Source organism: Hylobates moloch, unplaced genomic scaffold (assembly GCF_009828535.3).
Source record: "Hylobates moloch isolate HMO894 unplaced genomic scaffold, HMol_V3 SCAFFOLD_1, whole genome shotgun sequence".
Classification (NCBI taxonomy): domain Eukaryota; kingdom Metazoa; phylum Chordata; class Mammalia; order Primates; family Hylobatidae; genus Hylobates; species Hylobates moloch.
Window position 1 is genome coordinate 80,900,364 of NW_026652276.1, and position 18,662 is coordinate 80,919,025.

General features: G+C 33.5%; 1 protein-coding gene across 3 annotated transcripts in view; it reads right to left on the bottom strand.

Annotated features, from left to right (window-relative positions):
* The window catches only part of SLC4A10 (solute carrier family 4 member 10), a 270,598-nt gene extending 261,601 nt beyond the window's left edge, over positions 1 to 8,997 (bottom strand). The window contains exon 1 of one of the 3 annotated variants that reach the window (XM_032755567.2): positions 8,438 to 8,997. In XM_032755567.2, the coding sequence (XP_032611458.1) occupies positions 8,438 to 8,518 (81 nt within the window). In that variant the 5' untranslated portion in view covers positions 8,519 to 8,997. The remainder of the gene's footprint in view (positions 1 to 8,437) is intronic. The other 2 variants (XM_032755570.2, XM_058441626.1) reach the window with 2 other exon arrangements.
* Positions 8,998 to 18,662: the final 9,665 nt, after the last annotated feature.

Sequence of the window (18,662 nt, forward strand, 5' to 3'; positions counted from 1 at the left end):
CTGGCCAGGGCAATCAGGCAAGAGAAAGAAATAAAGGGTATTCAAACAGAAAAAGAATAAATCAAATTGTCTTTGCCCATGACATGATCCCATACCTAGAAAACCCCATCATCTCAGCCCAAAAGCTTCTTCAGCAGATAAGCAACTTCAGCAAAATCTCAGGACAAAAAGCCAACATGCAAAAATCACAGGCATTCCTATACACCAAAAACAGATAAGCATAAAGCCAAATCATGAATGAACTCCCATTCACAATTGCTACAAAGAGAATAAAATACCTAGGAATACAGCTAACAAGGAATGTGAAGGACCTCTTCAAGGAAAACTACAAACCACTGCTCAAGGAAATCAGAGAGGAATCAAACAAATCAAAAAACAATCCACACTCATGGATAAGGAGAATCAATATCACAAAAATGGCCATACTGCCCAAAGTAATTTATAGATTCAATGATTAAACTACCATTGATATTCTTCACAGAATTAGAAAAAACTATTTTAAAATTCATATGGAACCAAAAAAGAGCTGGTATAGTCAAGACAATCCTAAGCAAAAAAGAATAAAGCTGGCAACATCACCCTACCCAACTTCAAACTATAATACAAGGCTACAGTAACCAAAACAGCATGGAATTGGTACAAAAACAGACACATAGAACAATAGAACAGAATAGAGAACTCAGAAATAAGACCATACATTTACAATTGTCTGATCTTCAACAAACCTGACAAAAACAAGCAATGGAGAAAGGATTCCCTATTTAATAAATGGTGCAGAAAATTGAAAATGGACCTTTTCCATTTCCTTTGTATCTTATACAAAAATTAACCCAAGATGGATTAAAGACTTAAATATAAAACCAAAAACTATAAAAACCCTAGAAGAAAATCTAGGCAATACCATTCAGGACATAGGCACAGGCAAAGATTTCATGACAAAAATATCAAAAGCAATTGCAACAAAAGCAAAAATTTACAAATGGGATCTAATTAAACTAAAGAACTTCTGCACAGCAAAAGAAACTATCATCAGAGAAAACAGACAACCTACAGAATGGGAGAAGATTTTTGCAATCTATCCATCTGACACAGACCTAGTATCCAGAGTCTACAAGAAACTTAAACAAATTAACAAGAAAAAAAAAAACCCATCAAAAAGTGGGCAAAGGACATGAACAGACACTTCTCAAAAGAAGATATGTAAGCAGCTAAAAAACACATTTAAAAAAAGCTTCATATCACTGATTATTAGAGAAATGCAAATTAAAACCACAATAAGATACCATCTCATGCCAGTCAGAATGGTGATTATTAAGAAGTCAAGAAACAACAGATGCTAGCGAGGCTGTGGAGAAATAGGAACACTTTTACATTTTTTGGTGGGAATGTAAATTAGTTCAAACATTGTGGAAGAGAGTGTGGCAATTCCTCAAAGACCTGGAACCAGAAATACCATTTGACCCTATTACTGGGTATATACCCAAAGGAATATAAATCATTCTATTATAAAGATCCATGCATGAATATGTTCATTGCAGCACTATTCACAATATCAAAGGCATGGAATCAACCCAAATGCCCATCAATGATAGACTGGATAAAGAAAATATGGTACATAGACACCCTGGAATACTATGTGGCCATAGAAAGGAATTAGATCATGTCTTTTACAGGGATATGGATGGAGCTGGAAGCCATTATCATCTGCAAACTAATGCAGGAACAGAAAACCAAATACCACATGTTCTCAACACATGGACACAGGGAGGGGAAAAACAAACACTGGGGTCTGCTGCGGGGTGTGCGAGAAGAGGGAGGGCATCAGGAAAAATAGCTAATGCATGCTGGGCTTAATACCTAGGTGATGGGTTGATAGGTGCAGCAAACCACCTTGGCACACATTTACCTATGTAACAGACCTGTGTATCCTGCACGTGTACCCCAGAACTTAAAATAAAAGTCACAATTCTTCCATTAAGTCTTTCACAGTAGTTTCAGTTTACCTTCATGTCTTTAGTCTCAATTTGGCATTTAGAATATACTAATTTATACATAGCTATCTAATTCAGGTGTCTCTACTCTAAACAGTATGAAACAGTAGTTAAGACCAACAGCTGTAGAGCTAGACTTTCTGGGTTTGAAACTCAAATCGTCCTATCCTTTGCTGGCAATTTTGATCTTGGGCAAGCTACTAAATTTCTTTTTCAGTATACTATATATACTTAAGGTAGAATTTATACGTATGTATAGACACACATACATACTAAAATTGTGTTTACATAGGATGTATAGTATGTGTGTGTATATATATATGCATATACACACAAATATACACATACATATTTGTAGCTTTTACCTAGTTCAGTGGGGATAATTATAATAACCAATGTTTATTAAGCTAGGCACTGTATCAAACACTCTAGGCACTGTTTGAAGTTTTAATTTATTAATTTATTTGATTTTCATTACAACTCTAGAGATTAACATGTTAGTGTCCTCATTTCACAGATGAAAACACTGAAGAAAAGAGAGATTAAGTAACTTTCCTAAGATAAAAATTGCCAGTAAAGTGGAAGGTATGGGATCGTAACACAGGAGTCCCGCTCTGGAACCCTAGCTCCTTGCTACTGTGGTATACAGCTTTCCTCCATGTTATACAGTAGCCTCAATAAATTCTTATGAGATTAAATTAAATTTGGGGAAAAAAATGAGTGGGATAATGACATACATTTATACGCCACACATCATAATATGCTTCACTGGAACCAGTCTCTGTTACCTTTTAGAAAGAGCAGTTTCTTGGAGGAATATTAAATTCTCCTTTAACTTATTCTTCTTATTAATCTTCCCGGATTGCCATTTTTAAAAGTCTTAAGGTGAAGAAAGGGTCCTTTTCCTCTAAATGCCTTTTATTTGCTTTTTGAGAAAGAAAACCATGTTTAAATGCTTAAACATTTTTAGAGCAACTCGAAACCCAATGATATTCAAGGTTTCTTTCAGAAATGGGACTATGATTCTAAAACAAGCACTGAAAATTTGTTGGGTTCCTACCAGGTGAATGGCTCTTTCCTAGGCAATGTGAAGTTGCAAAGATTAATAAGTACAACTTCACAGGAACTTCTAGAAAATACGACTTTCAAATAATGTAGATTTATACAGGAAGTACAGAGTATTCTCAGTTATATGAGTCTCCTATTGTTCTAAAAATAGAGTCAGATGAGCACCTGTGTCTGGTTTTATTTTAACTCTCCCTGTAGAATTCCAGGAGTTTTACTTCTGACATACTTTTTATGGATCATTTATACTAAGTGAGAGTAATGAGCTCCAATTTTTTCACAATTATCATGTACAAATGACGTCTTCCTGCATCTGATACCAAAAGTCACATCCCAGCTGTCACATCTAAGGGAAATCTGCTCTTGGAAGGTATCCAGCTTTTTTACTAACCTCAGGCAATACTAAAATGCCTCTGGTGTATGGAGTAGAAGAAGGCGATATTAAAAGTATTTGCAAACATGGTTTACTTTATGATTTTTAAATGAACAAAGAACAAAGGTAAAATATTCAGTGACTTCCGTGATTCAAAATGGCAATTTTAATTTCCAGTTTTCCCTAAGACAAAGTCCTTTTTATCCAACTATTCACCATAGTAACATGAGTACTCATTGTATTAAAATGATCCCACTAGATTGTCCTTGCTTTAGGAAATGTCAAAAACAAAGCCAAAGCTAAATCAGATTACGTACCAATAAAATGGAGTTTACATCACGGACAAGCAGGAGGTCTCTTAGGATCTGAAATCTAGGACTTTTGAGTGCTTGTGGATAGACTGAGAAATGCTCTCATGTGCAATTTTGATAGAAAATTTTATTAAAATCCTTCAGTTTGTTTCTACCCCCTACCTTGTCTACTAACTACTAAATCTACTCAGGAATTTAATTTTCATTCTCAAAGTCTCAAGAGGGTTAGAGCTCTGAAAATGACTTCAAAATATAGGTACTGCTCTTTTGGTTTTTTAATTTTATTTTTTCCAGGAATAAGTACATCAGCAAAGAAATGTTCTCAGTTTAGAAATCATAATCTAGCATTCAAGATTCTACACTTATCTGGTCCCAACAATGGTAAGTCTAAGTTATCCCACTAGGCTATAGCCAAAATGAACTATTCTATTATTTGCTTTCTGCCTCCCTACCTTTAATGATGTTGTTTCCTCTGCCTGAAATGACCTGTTCTCTATGTTGGCCAGTCTTCAAGACCTACCTCATGGCATTCACTACTTTCCATATTCTGCCATAGTTACTTGTATTTTGTAGTTACAACCTATTACCTGTGACCTCCTGAAGGCAGAGACCTACAGACTTTTATATCCTTGCCAAGTACAATTCTTTCTAGACCATTGTAGGGTTTTGTATATTTGTTTTTAAAAATTGCATTATTCTGAGATTCAACTGACTCTGTGCCAATTTGGGGGAAACAGCAGCACACTGAGGAAATTTCTTCAGAGAAGAGAAGTGAAATTCAGAGATGTAACAAATGCCATATTTAAGCATGTAAATTTAATCCAAATATATTACTCACTTGTCTTTGAAGTTTATTGAGAATTTTAAGCAGATAAATATTTTTACATTAAATAATCACCAGCAATTCAAAATATTATACTCTATCAAATGGGAACTTGAATTGTTCTATTTATATGTGCAGTATTCTATTTATAATATATTTCATTTAGTGTTTCATCTAGAATAAAAATGCAAGAAATAAAATTATTAAAAACAAATTGTGTTTGACTTTCGGTAAAATTTTTCGTCTTGGACATTTTTGATGACTAAGTATCACTAAATCTATGCTAGGTAAATTTGCCCCGTTATTTTCTTTAAGCCTTTAAAGAAAGGCTTTTTTTTACCCATTAATTTTAGTCTTAAACAATAAACAAGAAACACCTTAAGCTGCTGCTAAATTTTCCCGAAGTCCTAGTGATCTTTCACTCATGAATAAAGTAGTTGGTGTAATACAGAGAAGCAAAGAATCTGCACACATAGAATTCTAAGAGAGTTTGAATCAGCCTAGCAGGTAGATGTAAAGTTTAAACACAAAATCTTTCAGTAAATGTTAGAATTGAATCAGATATAGCATGTTGTTCTTTGTTTGCATTTTTATAACTATCTTTATTTCAGTGTAGCATATATTTTTGGCTGAATTTCTTATTTGATAAAGAGAGTAAGGGAGAGGGAACAAAACTAAACTGCATGATGACTGTTACAAAGTCTTGCCAATAGCCCATCCAACCTCTTAGAATGTCTATAACAAAGTCTGTCAACAAAGGATGTTGACAATAATATGTTTGCTATATGTCAGGTACTCTTGTGTTTCACATACATTAACTCGCTTAATGTTTACCACAACTCTTTGAGGTAGGTGCCATTATTATCCCTGTACTACATATCAGGAAACAAGCCAAGATCATACAGCTAGTAAGTAGCATAGCTAAGATTTGAACCCAGAGAACATGGCAGTCCAGACACTGAACCATTCCACTAGGCTCTTACTGCAGCCAGCCGTTATAAACCAGAAGAATTTGCAAATCCATTTTCTATTGCTCTAATACAAGGAAACAGGCACTTTGGAGGCACTATCAGGCAGCGTGCTCCAGTTTGGGATTCTGGGGAAACAAGGGCTTTGCATCTTCTCTACCCACCTTCCTGCAACTTTCAGCAAACATATTGGAATGAAAGAGAAGAGAGTAATGCCTGACTGTTCACCAAACAGCAGCTAAGGTCCACTTCCATAATTAGTTGGTCCTGATCCGCTTTCTCAGAGCCTGGGGTAAATCCTATTCCCCCCTTTTTTTCAAAGGACTCTCCAAATGACCTAGTTAGTAACAGACACTTCCATATTTGCTACTCTTTATTTCCAAGTTTTATCCCTATAAAGTCAAAACCCCTTCCATAATGCTTAATTACCCACACTGAGCCTGGAATTAGACAGGATTGATCAAGTCTCTATGCTGAGCTGATACTTCTGCCTCCTGCCAGTGGACTGGGTCCACCTTCAATCTCATACTGACAATGATGGCTTATACAACATGCAAAGCTATTTTACTGATTCACAGTTTATAAAGCCCTATAGAAGAAATTATGCACTCTAAAAGTCTTTAATGCAATTTTCAATAAAGTTATGGGATGCATAATTATACAGTTTGACCTAAGCCTTCATTTATCTAATATCAAGAAATTTACATGAGGAAAAAAAGGTTACATGTAACTCCTTCTAGAATTCATCAGCTTATAGATTAAGTTAAAACTGATTGTAGCATACTGCCTATCAAAAGTCAATTCAAAATGTGAACACAATTTATTGTATATATTTTCTAATCTCCTTGAAAGCAGGAAATGACTTTTTCTTTTCTGCATTCCTCATAACACCAAATACATACAGTATCATGCAATGATCAACCTTTACTATGTTTACTGAATTGAAGAATTACTCAAATAGTTTATATACGCAGCTTACCTTTAAAACCTTTATGATGTATAATGAAATGCATGTAAAATAGTATAAACAAAGGCGATCTTTGTAAGAAAGATGACCAATCATTACTGGGCAAGTTTACAATCAGTTTTATCATTCCAAAGGTCAAGATTATCTTGCCACGCAAGAAGAAAGATTGACATTGCATTTAACTACATTCTAACCAGTCTTTGCTTTTTATTGTAGTATGTTTTGAAATAGTAACAGAGAAAAATTTCTCTGATTTGCCACAGAAATGACAATTCTAAAATAGTAATTTTTTTCCACCTTACGAAATTATCGAGATATCCTCATTTAAATGCCACTAAAGGAAAGTAACCAAAAATCTTTACAGTTTGGTTCTCTTGAAAGGTCAGGAATACAGTGAAAAATAGCAGAATGCTGTGAAACCAATACCAAGAGGAATCCCAAAGCAATGCCAAGAAACAGAATGTACTCATAATGACTAATACATGCAAATACTGGAAATAAATTCTAACAGATTAGACAGGTTTTGTTGCAACTAAAAGGTATATTCAAATCATTTCAAAATTAATCAAGCTTAAGAATATGCCAATCTTCCCTACTAATAAGAATATAAGCTGGCTAAGTAGCCTGAATAAAATATAAATTATAGTCAATATCAATAGGCAGAATGTGTTTTTAATTAAAAAGGAGAAACCCCTTAACTGAATCAATTCATTGTTTCAGACTTCCTTAAATATATTTATTTTTTAATCTACGTCATTTCACCCTTATAAGGCATTAAATTACAATCAGGCTACAGAATCATGAAGACAAAATCATCTTGCTGCTGAGAACTGCTGCAACATGTTTCTGTCTTTTTGATCATTTAATATGGAGTACCTGAAAAGTTCTCTAACATTGAGGCAGAAGTATGTACAATATTTTAAAAAATAAAATATATTTCCTTCAAAATCTGAATGTCAAATATAGGTAGTTTCTTATCCAAGTATATAATTCTGAGGATATGCTATAACAAATCAAAGTTAAATGCATTATATATAACTTGATGGGTGAAAATAGTTTAAAATAAATGGCAGAGTTTCAGTACAAAATGGACATTGAAATCCAAATCATTTACATGTTTAACATAGTCAAGTATTTTCAGTTTGAAAATGAAAGTAAGCAAAGGACGAAGCTCTCAGGGTCAAAAAATCTTCAACAAGCTTAAATGTCACAAGCTTTCTTTGCGAAAAACAGATTTATAGTCTGCTTTCTTCTATGAACAATGTGTTAGTATATATCTACTTTAAAAGCACCAAGAGCGTCAATATTTCAATAGATCTGAGAAAAGATTAAAACCAATGTCTTTAAAACAGTTCAGATAATGCAACATAAATTTCAGGAAATTAGTTTATAGGTCAGATGCTGACAAAGATGATTCTATTCACCAAACTTTCTTTGCTATGTAGCACACTACAATGATAGTAGCATCAGTTTCTACGGTTAAGAAATTCCAAATAATAAAAATATTTGTAATATATCACTATCTGTAAGCAGCTAGCTATGATGTATCCTTATCAGTTTGATCAATTTATACTATTTTTATCACTTGAAGTAAAATATAAAGATTGACTCTATTCAGGCTTAATCTGGAAAAATCTGAAGCGCCCCAAACCTTGCTTTTAATCACATTCAAAGAATCTCTTCCTTTACCGCCCTCTCCCACAAAAAGCTAAAGTAAACACAAATTTAAACACATACACACACACACACAGGCACACACATACACACACATTTCTAATAATCATATTGTTTAGCTGCCATAAATCTTACTTGTTCAAATATCCTAAGGAAAGTCTGACAATAAACAATTACATTAATGAATATATTTTCAATGAGTAAGAACGAGAAAAAGCAAACACCCTACATTCTAATATTATCATCATAATTCATGAGGTCATACCTGATGACTTAGAGATTGAAAAGGCTCACAGGTTCCAGACTGCATGACCTTTCTATTTCCAGAAACCCCTAAAGACTGCATTTCCTGTCTTACAAAAGATAATCACAGCCATCTCTATGTCTCAGCATCTTCAGGGCTAGTGAAAAAAATATCAAACAGCAGATCTGTCCATCAGTATTTGTTTAAGCCATCATCAAGATATCAAATCACGTATACTATTTATCGTCTCCCCTGTGCAGTTACAAACACCCCATACTAAGGGAGACTGACACAGTTGTATTTGCTGATGCTGCTAATGCTGTCTGAAAACTGTAAGCTTACTGCTTAGAGCAATTCTGCATCATCGAAACAGAGAATGAGCCACATCCTTCAGATTTCCCATTTCTGATACTATGAAGATTTCATTTGCCAAAGAGAGTCGAATTTTTTCAGCCCTTTAAAAATAAGCAGTTCTCCATTTAATTAAGTATCCAATGTGTCTGTTGCAAATACCATGTTAAAATGTCAACTCTTAATTATTCGGCAGCTTTTTCTATATGTGACTAAGCTTTAGGCTTTATGACTTACCAAGCAAAATTATACTCTCTTAAAGGACTGTTCCCTCCAAACTCTGAATATCGTCACTTACCCACCCATCAAAATTATGAGTGCCTAAAAAGGATTTTTATTTTGGCAATCTTTAATAGTTGTGTAAATGGTAAATAGGTAAATACATATTCACCTTTTAATTTTCAGGAATTTCATTTATGTTTCAGATTCTTCATACCAACATACATTTTATATTTTTATTTAATTTCTTCTTCTAAAGAGTTTAACATGCAAAAGATTTACCAAGCAAAATTGTACTCTCTTGAAGGAAACTTCCCTCCAGATTATGGGTATCATCACTTATCCACCCATCAAAATGATGAGTGCCTACACAGGATTTTTATTTTGGCAATCTTTGATAGTTGTGTAAATAGTAAATAGGTAAATACATATTCACCTTTTAATTATCAGGGATTTCATTTATGTTTCAGATTCTTCATACCAACATACATTTTATCTTTTTATTTAATATCTTCTTCTAAAGAGTTTACATGCAAAAGATAATGTGGCATTATCAAATTCTAAAACTGCACGGTTAAGTCTAGTAATGAAACCTACGTAAGTTATTGGCATTTTTACTGTGGATTTTCACTGTGTCTGATTTATCAAAGTTTGAGTACTGTTTCCTTTTACCACAACATAGCAGAATCAGGGAACTTTAAGACTGATAAAGTGTTCTAATATAGAATCAATATCTCAAAAATTATGATTGGAAATGCTTTCTCTTTACCGTGTGACAAAAGGTTGTGTTTTATAAATAAAGAAAACACAAACCAAAAAAAAAGACTAAGATTATAGTCAATTCAGCTACATTCAAAATTAAGACACCAAGTACAACACATTATCCTGAAACAGCCCTCACATTATGAACAGCCTGAATTCATGACTCTATGAACACTTTATTTACCTATGAATAGTTTCCCTTCTTTCACTCACAACATTTGATGGAGACTAGTCACAATGAGTCTTAAGAAACTGGGCTGATCCAAATTATACCTTTAGAAAAACTACTGCCTCTAACTGCACAGGTTGGAGACACAGAGCTTGGTATTCTGCTCTATGTATACTATAACACATCTGAATGAAAAATCACATGTAAACAATATTTCTATCTATGTAGTATTTACCCTCTTATTATAATCAAAATAGGTACTCATCCTTTAAGACCTATCTTTTCAATAAAGCCTTCCTAAGCTACATCGTCTCTCTTTCTATATTCATTCTTTCCTGTAGAAAATATTGAACATCTTCTATGTGTCAGGTACTATATAGGTGCTAGGGACTCCATAACAAACAACACAAAACCTGCCATCACAGAAAGCAGATAAATCAAACAAGTATGTTTTAACTGAAGAATTATAAGTTGATATGAAAGCCGTAGCAAGGCATCTTACCCTAATCTAGGGATCAGAAGGATTTCCCTAGGGAATCTTCTGTTAATACAGAAGATTCTGATCTAGTCACATTCAAGGAATGGCAGATACAGCATAGGTTAGACCATAAAGTGTAAGAACCGAGGGAAGAGATGAGAAGTGAGGCCCAGTCACGGTAAGCATCAGGAGCCATTTAAAGAGTGTGAGTTTTACCCTTAGGGAAATGAGAAACCGTCAGCATAATCAGGTTTAAAATATCTTGGCTACTCTATAGACAATCAATTGAGTAAAACAAAACTGGAGGAGGGGAGACAAATTAGGAGAATGTTACATAATTTCAATCAGGGGATGATGATGGCCTGAACCAAAGTGGCAATAGGAATGAAGAGAAATGAATAGATTCCAGATACACATCTTATTGAAAAAAGATAGAATTCAGGGATTGAATGTGAGAAATGAGGAAAAGAGAAACGTCAAGCAAGGTTCATTCCTAATCTCCTATATTATTACATATCAAAGTTATTAAATGAATCAATAATGAAAAACAAGAAAATTGAACTTTTCCTTCAGGTATTTTGTCACAGCAAGAATACAAACATTGATATTTTTATCATTCTTTGGATGTTATTAATTAGTATACATAATCCAATTTCCTTCAGTGTTTTCTTGTAAGCACAACTGATATTTGCAATAAAAACATGAAACCTGAGTGCAAAGCAGCTCTTAATCTCTCTACTATCTAGTTGATAAGATCTATTTAATCCAAAAATTACTTAACATCTATTACTTGACCCTCTTAATAGTAATTTAACACAATTAATTACTAAAAACTATGATACCCCGTTTTTAGAAAACCACTGCTCTGACACAAATTATTTACTCATACGGTATGTTACTCATACCAGTGTTATTAAGATATGGTCATAATAGTAAAGCAGAACACCTCTAGATTTTCCCTAACAAGACTTAAAAAATATTTGATAAAAGAAATGAAGAGTAGCCAAAACCTAGCAGAACACCTTTGGGCTGAATGAAAAGAGAGCCAAAAGAGTGTATCTTAGTCCGTTTGGGCTGCTATAACAAAATACCACAACAACAAATATTTATTTCTCACAGCTCTCGAGGCTGAGAAGTCTCACTCTAACCTCACATGGCAGAAAAGGGGGCAAGGCAACTCTCTGGGGCCTCTTTTATAAGGGCACTAATTCAATTTATGAGGGCTCTGCCTTCATGGTCTAATCACCTCCTAAATGTCTCACCTAATGCCATTATATTGGTGATTACATTTTCAACATATGAACTTTGGAGGTGCAAGAACATTCAGACCACAGCAGGGTAAAAAGCATACATCGAGGGTAACTCTATTTATTTAATGCACATAAGAACATCTCAAATAATAAAAGATTAGCATCTTAAAAAAGCAAGAACTTCTTTATAATAATTACTACTCATTTAGCTCTTGCTTTTCATCTCTAAGGGATCATGTGATCCAATGCACTTATTTTACAGATGGAGAAAACTAAAATCTAGGGAAGTTAAGTGACATACCCAAGGTCAGTTATTAGTAGGGCCAAGGTCAAAATTCAGAATTCCTGTTTCCTAGTTTTCCCCAATATAAGTCACTGTTTGAAATTATATTTTTGTATAAATATACTATATCTTAGTAAGTCAAATAACATTCATTTTAATATTTTTAGGTTGAGAAACAGTAAAAAAAATATAAGAATCACAAGTTTTCTATATTAAAGTTACTTTTACCATAAAGAATTTACTTTTTATTTGTACTAAAAAGTGACTTGCTTCAAATACCTCAGTAAATACAAGTAATTCATTTTGTTTTACATACTACTGCTTTAAAAAGTGTAAATTAGTTTATCTTCTCAAAATAACTTGGCAAAATGTATATGAGTCTTAAAAATGTTCAGTCATTCACCTTAGTATTTCCTGTCTGAAGGCAATAGTGCAGATTAAGACTTATGCTCAAAGATGTTTAGTGCTACATTATTTAAAAGTAAAGAAAAAATAGAAACAATAAGAGAAAGTTTAATTAAATTATGGAACACTGAAAGTGTAATGCCATGTAACCACTGAATATTAAGAACAAAAGATGTTAATGATAAAGGAAAATATATAGCATAATAGCATATTAAATGGAAAGCAAGATCCCAATATATTTGTGGGGTAAAACCTCAACTATGTAAAACATACACCAAAAGAAATAGACAAAATGTCTGATTTTTTAAAGATGGCTCCCAATATGACTCATCTTATAAATATATACCTACAGACCTCATTGTTTTTTATAAAAACAGAAACTAGTTTCTTTGGAGTATTTCAATAGTTCAACAAATACCCCTGTTTCTCATGTGCTTCCTCTTTTTACTAAAAATTTTGCTTCAGATTTCAGTCTTTCTAATGTTGTACTCATATTTCTGGTCTAATTTCATAAAAAATATTCAAATCTACTTTCATTGACTATCTAAACTTTAAAAAAATCATTCCTTATGTGCTTTGCATATTATTTATTATGTGTGTGTGTGATTGATTGTTTACTTTCACACTTTATTTATACTGGGCTAAAGCTGGTACAGACTGTTTTTGACAAATTAGCTCTCACAACAGTTTTAGTGCTATATGAAAAAACTGGAAAAAAAATTGTATGGCATAACTTTTTGACACTATTTGTCTAACTAATCATTGTAAGTTAGATTTGATCTTAAGCGGTTTTCACTAACAGCAGGACAATAGAAAGCACTGAGAGTACTGCAGAGTACCTACTTCTCTTTTTCTGAGAAGTGATGAAACTACCATATTTTCACATTTACAAGGAATATAGTTGAACTTGGGGGCATAGGTCACCACGTATGTATAGTGTACAGCAAAGCTATTAGGAAAGAACACCTTATAGATGGAGGCTGGCCATTTCTATTGAAATCCTGATTATTATGGCAAATAATCAATGCTGCCTATTGGGGTAGATGTTGTAGGGTGTCACAACACATAGGGTCAGTTCAGATGAAGTGTTTGTGCCTCAAATAAAACATCTTTGCCTTTCTAAACAGGTAAAGATATGGTATCCTCTCAATATACAAATGACTGCAGCAAACCTTAATAATACATCATTTCTTTTTTTTACTCCAGTTATTAACAGATTCCATTTTTTTCTAATTTCATCATCATCAGTAAAACTGTATAGGAGATCACCCAATAGAGGAAAATAAGAGATGTAATAATCTTCTAGATAATACTGATTTTGTATTTGACTAACTTTTTATACCAGTTACAAAAGTGCTTCATATCTATACAGACAGAAGAAAACATAAAGATCAAAAAGGTGGGGAGAATCAGTCATAAAATTTCATTATACAGAGATAACCATTATTGATATTTTAGTTTTAGTATTTTAAATAATATACACCTAAAATGATAGTAAACTATTCATCTTTACCAAGTATTATATTAACATTTTCTTACATCAATAAGCATTTTTCTATAACATAATGTTTAATGGCTAACTGATATTCTATCAAATAGAGGTACCATACTTTATTGAACCAATCTCCTATTCTTAGACTTTTCCATTTTTCAATATTATAAATAACAGTGTAATAAACATCTTTGTGCACATAGCCTTACATGTATCCTCTATTTTCTTAGAATAAACTCCAATAAGTAAACTTACTAGATCAAAGGATATTAATGTTTTTGAGGCTTTGGGTAAAAATTGCTGAATTTCCCTCCAGAAGGGTTATATCTATTTACCGTCTCCAATAGAAATATCTTGTTTCCTCATAGTCTTGCCAAAACTGTGTTATCACACAGTCTCTATGTAGAATAATGGTCTCAAAAAGTTAATATGAAAATGGAAAAGGAAAGGTAGGCATACATTAACACAAAGGTTTAAATTAACTATAATTAAACCAAATAGACTTATCTTGTAGGTTTTCTAACAGTAACAACAAAAACTTAGGATAAATAAAGGATCCTTGTTTCTGTGCTTATAGACAAAGATACACTGCTAATCCATAGAGAACACACTTAGGATTGTAAAGCAAATCAACTCTTTGAATAGAAGTTATTAAAAGATGGCAAAGCAGACTAATTGAAAACCAATGCAATGATAAATGTAGACATAGACTTTATTTTTTCTCTGTGACATCTGCAGAATGAGTGGACCTAGAGAGAGGGAGTCATTTTCCCAGAGCAAGCTATTTTACTCATTGAAACAGAAAGACAGATTTTTGTAGCCTTAGGAAACCTTCCAAATGACTATCAGATATACCTTCAGCCAAGGAATAACTTGGGAGGACCAACAAGCCACCAATAAGTCTCCAAAATATCATGTGTAAAGACAATATTTTTTAATGTGTCAACTTATTCTCTCCAAGCACTATTTCAGTGCTAAGTAAATGATAGGAAAATATAAATAAAAATTTGCAGTGTATTTAATCTTTAAAAGTTTTCATTGTTTAAAAAATCCAATGAAATAATGATACTTTAAGTGAAATTTTTTTATAAACTTAGCTATCATTAAAATGCAATCTTGGCTTATTTCACTTAACATAATGACCTCCAGTTTCATGCATGTTGCTGCAAATGACAGGATTTTGTGCTTTTTATGGCTATATAATATTTCATTGTGTATATATACCACATTTTCTTTATCCATTCATCTGTGGTTGGACACGTAGGTTGATTCCATATCCTGGCTGTTTTGAAATGCTGCAATAAACATGGGAATGCAGGTATCTCTTCAATATACTGATTTCTTTTCTTTTGAGTATATACTCAGCAGTGGAATTGAGTCATATGGTAGTTCTATTTTTAGTTTTTGGGGAACTTCCACGCACTATTTTCCATAGTGGCAGTACTACTTTGTATTTCTACTTACAGTGTACCAGCATTCCCCTTTCTCTGCAGCCTGGCCAGTGTCCATTATTCTTTGTCTTTTTGATAATAGCTATTTTAACTGAGGTGAGATGATATCTCATTGTGGTTTTAATTTGCATATCTCTGATGATTTCACATTTATATGTGGGAGCTAAAATATGGATCTTATGGGGGTAGAGAGTAGAATGGTGGTTATGAGAAGCTAGGAAGGGTAAAAGGAAGGGGGATAAACAGAAATTGGTTAATAGTTCAAAACTAAAATTAGATAGAAGGAATCAGCTCTAGTATTCACTGTTATACTAGGGATATTATAGTCAACAATAACTTACTGCATATTTCAACATAGCTAGAAGAGAAGAATTGGAATGTTCCCAACAAAAGAAAAGATAAATGTTTGAAGTGATGGATATCCCATTTATCCTGATGTGATCATTACAGTTGTATGCTTGGATCAAAATATCAAATATATCCCAAACTATGTACAACTATTATATATCAATTAAAATTGGTTTAAAATTTTAAATGAAAATAAATAATCAGTGTGCAGTGAAAAAATGCAATTCTGGCAACACTACAATTGTACTTAAAGTGATAGTTATGAAAGCTAAAGACAGGTTTTGTCTTTTTAAATTCTAACACAGACACGTTCACAGATCATAAATAAATATGATTGTTAACAGCAAAAAACACCTAAAAGAAAAAACTAGAAACCCTCAAAACTCACCCTTTATTTGTCAAAAGGCCTCATATATCTGTGCTTAGAAACACAGGCTATGGAGGCAGACTACCAATTTCAAATCCTGGTTTTGCCCTTGGGATCTGCATATATGCTTTCTGTCTCAGTTTTCTCAAGTGTAAAATTATGATAACCCTAGGTGGATTGTTGTGCAAGGATTAAATGTGATTACTACATGTGAAGCAGGTAGTGCACTGCCTGTCACAGAGTCATTGCTGAATATATTTTTGCTACTATCATTCTAAAAAAGATTGACTTGTTATAGTATCAAAAAAAGAAAAAACTGTATAAACTAAAATTATGAAATAATAAGACTGAATCAGACACAAAATACATGGCTGAGCAGTAGTTTCCAAGATCTGAGAATAAGAATGTAGACACTACAGAGCACGTAGAGCAGAACCTGTTATAAAAAAAAAAAAGTGCAGTGCTATAACATAGCTTTTATATTCTGATGCCTTTTGAGTCAAATACTGACTACATCTTGGATTCACCAATTAGTAACCATGAGCAAAATTGCTTGAGCTTCCAACCTTAAGTTTCCTCATCTGTAAAATACAGTTAATATTGTTTTACCTCATAAAGTTATTCTGAAGGTTAAAGAAGACAATATACATAAGGCAATCAACATAGTCTAGCAAATATAAGTTCAATAAATGATATTATTTTATTATTGTTATCATCTTCACTACTAAGGGAAGATCCAATGGATCATTTAAAAAGTCAATAAGCTAAATGTAGGAGAGAAAGTACATAACGGAGGATGATCAGTTCCTTCCTCTTTCCACATCCAATGGTCATTTCTCTATCCTCATTATTCTCAACATTGGCAACATTTGCCTCACAATCCTGGCACACAGAAATTACTGAATAAATGCGATGGCTATATGAATGACCACCTAGTTACAAAATCCAGTAACCTCTCTTTAGTCTTATTTTCTACCTGTCCAAAACCACTATGTCACTAGCTAGTCAAAAACTCTCTATAGGTTTCCTCAGCTAGTATTTGATGACCTCCATAACTGATCCCGACAGATCTTTCCAATCTCATCAACCACTACTGGCCTTTATTTGTCAGTTACTCTGCCTAAACCCAATAGCTCACCATTCCCAAAAATCACTCTGTGTTTTAAGGCCTCAAGTTTTGTTCATGCTATTACATCTGATCTTGGTTCAGATCTTAGTGCTGCCATTTAATAACTCTAGGACATTTTACCAGTTACAAAATTTCTGTGGACCTCAGTTTCCATATCAATATAGTGTAGATAATAACAGTATGTATCTACATAGCGTTTGTTGAAAAATTAGATTAACTAAAATTATAAAGTGCTTAATTCATAAAGTGCTTCAAATCCAGGAAATAAGAAGTACTTAACAAATGTTCTTCTTGTTGTTGTTAGAATGCAGGCCTCTCTCCTTCATCTCCATAGTTTTAAATCCTATCTATCCATCAAAGTTTAACAAAGAACATCTTCCATGAAACCTTCTTTGATTACATGCTTTTGGTTCCACCTCCCTTTCTCAAAGCCCTTTAATCCTCAATTTTAATTACCTGACTACTCTGAAACATTTTCATTTTCTTTTAGACTTAATCTTGTCTTTCATTTACAATTATTAAGATCATCAAGACAAATCATATGTATGATTCACTTTCATATTCCTCCATCACACCTAATAAATACACTGGCAACATTTGAACTTAATATATCCTTAAACTATGATGTGAATCATTAAAAATGAAGACATTTTTCAGGCCACTAAAATGACCTTTCTATGCCAGGATGGCTATTTCAAAACTCAAAACATATTTCTCTTGTTTGAGTCACCTTTGAAGCTACTCTTCTGGTAAATAAAAGAACAATCTCAAAGGTGACTCAAACAAGAGAAATATAATAAATGTTGGCCGGGCATGGTGGCTCATGCCTGTAATCCCAGAACTTTGGGAGGCCTAGGCGGGCAGATCACGAGGTCAGGAGATGAAGACCATCTTGGGTAACACAGTGAAACCCCGTCTCTACTAAAAAAATACAAAAAAATTAGCCAGGCATGGTGGTGGCGCCTGTAGTCCCAGCTACTCTGGAAGCTGAGGCAGGAGAATGGCATGAACCCAGGAGGCGGAGCTTGCAGTGAGCTGAGATCTCGCCACTGCACTCCAGCCTGGGTGACAGAGTGAGACTCCATCTCAAATAAAATAATAATAATAAAATAAAACAAAAATCACTGAATGGACCAATACCAGGCTCTGAAATTGAGGCAATAATTAATAGCCTACCAACCAAAAAAAGTCCAGAACCAGAGGGATTCACAGCCAAATTCTACCAGAGGTTCAAGGAGGAGCTGGTACCATTCCTTCTGAAATGATTCCAATCAATAGAAAAAGAGGGAATCCTCCCTAACTCATTTTATGAGGCCAGCATCATCCTGATACCAAAGCCTGGCAGAGACACAACAAAAAAAGAGAATTTTAGACCAATATCCCTGATGAACATCCATGCAAAAATGCTCAGTAAGATACTGGCAAACCGAATCCAGCAGCACATCAAAAAGCTTATCCACCATGATCAAGTGGGCTTCATCCCTGGGATGCAAGGCTGGTTCAACATACGAAAATAAATAAATGTAATCCAGCATATAAACA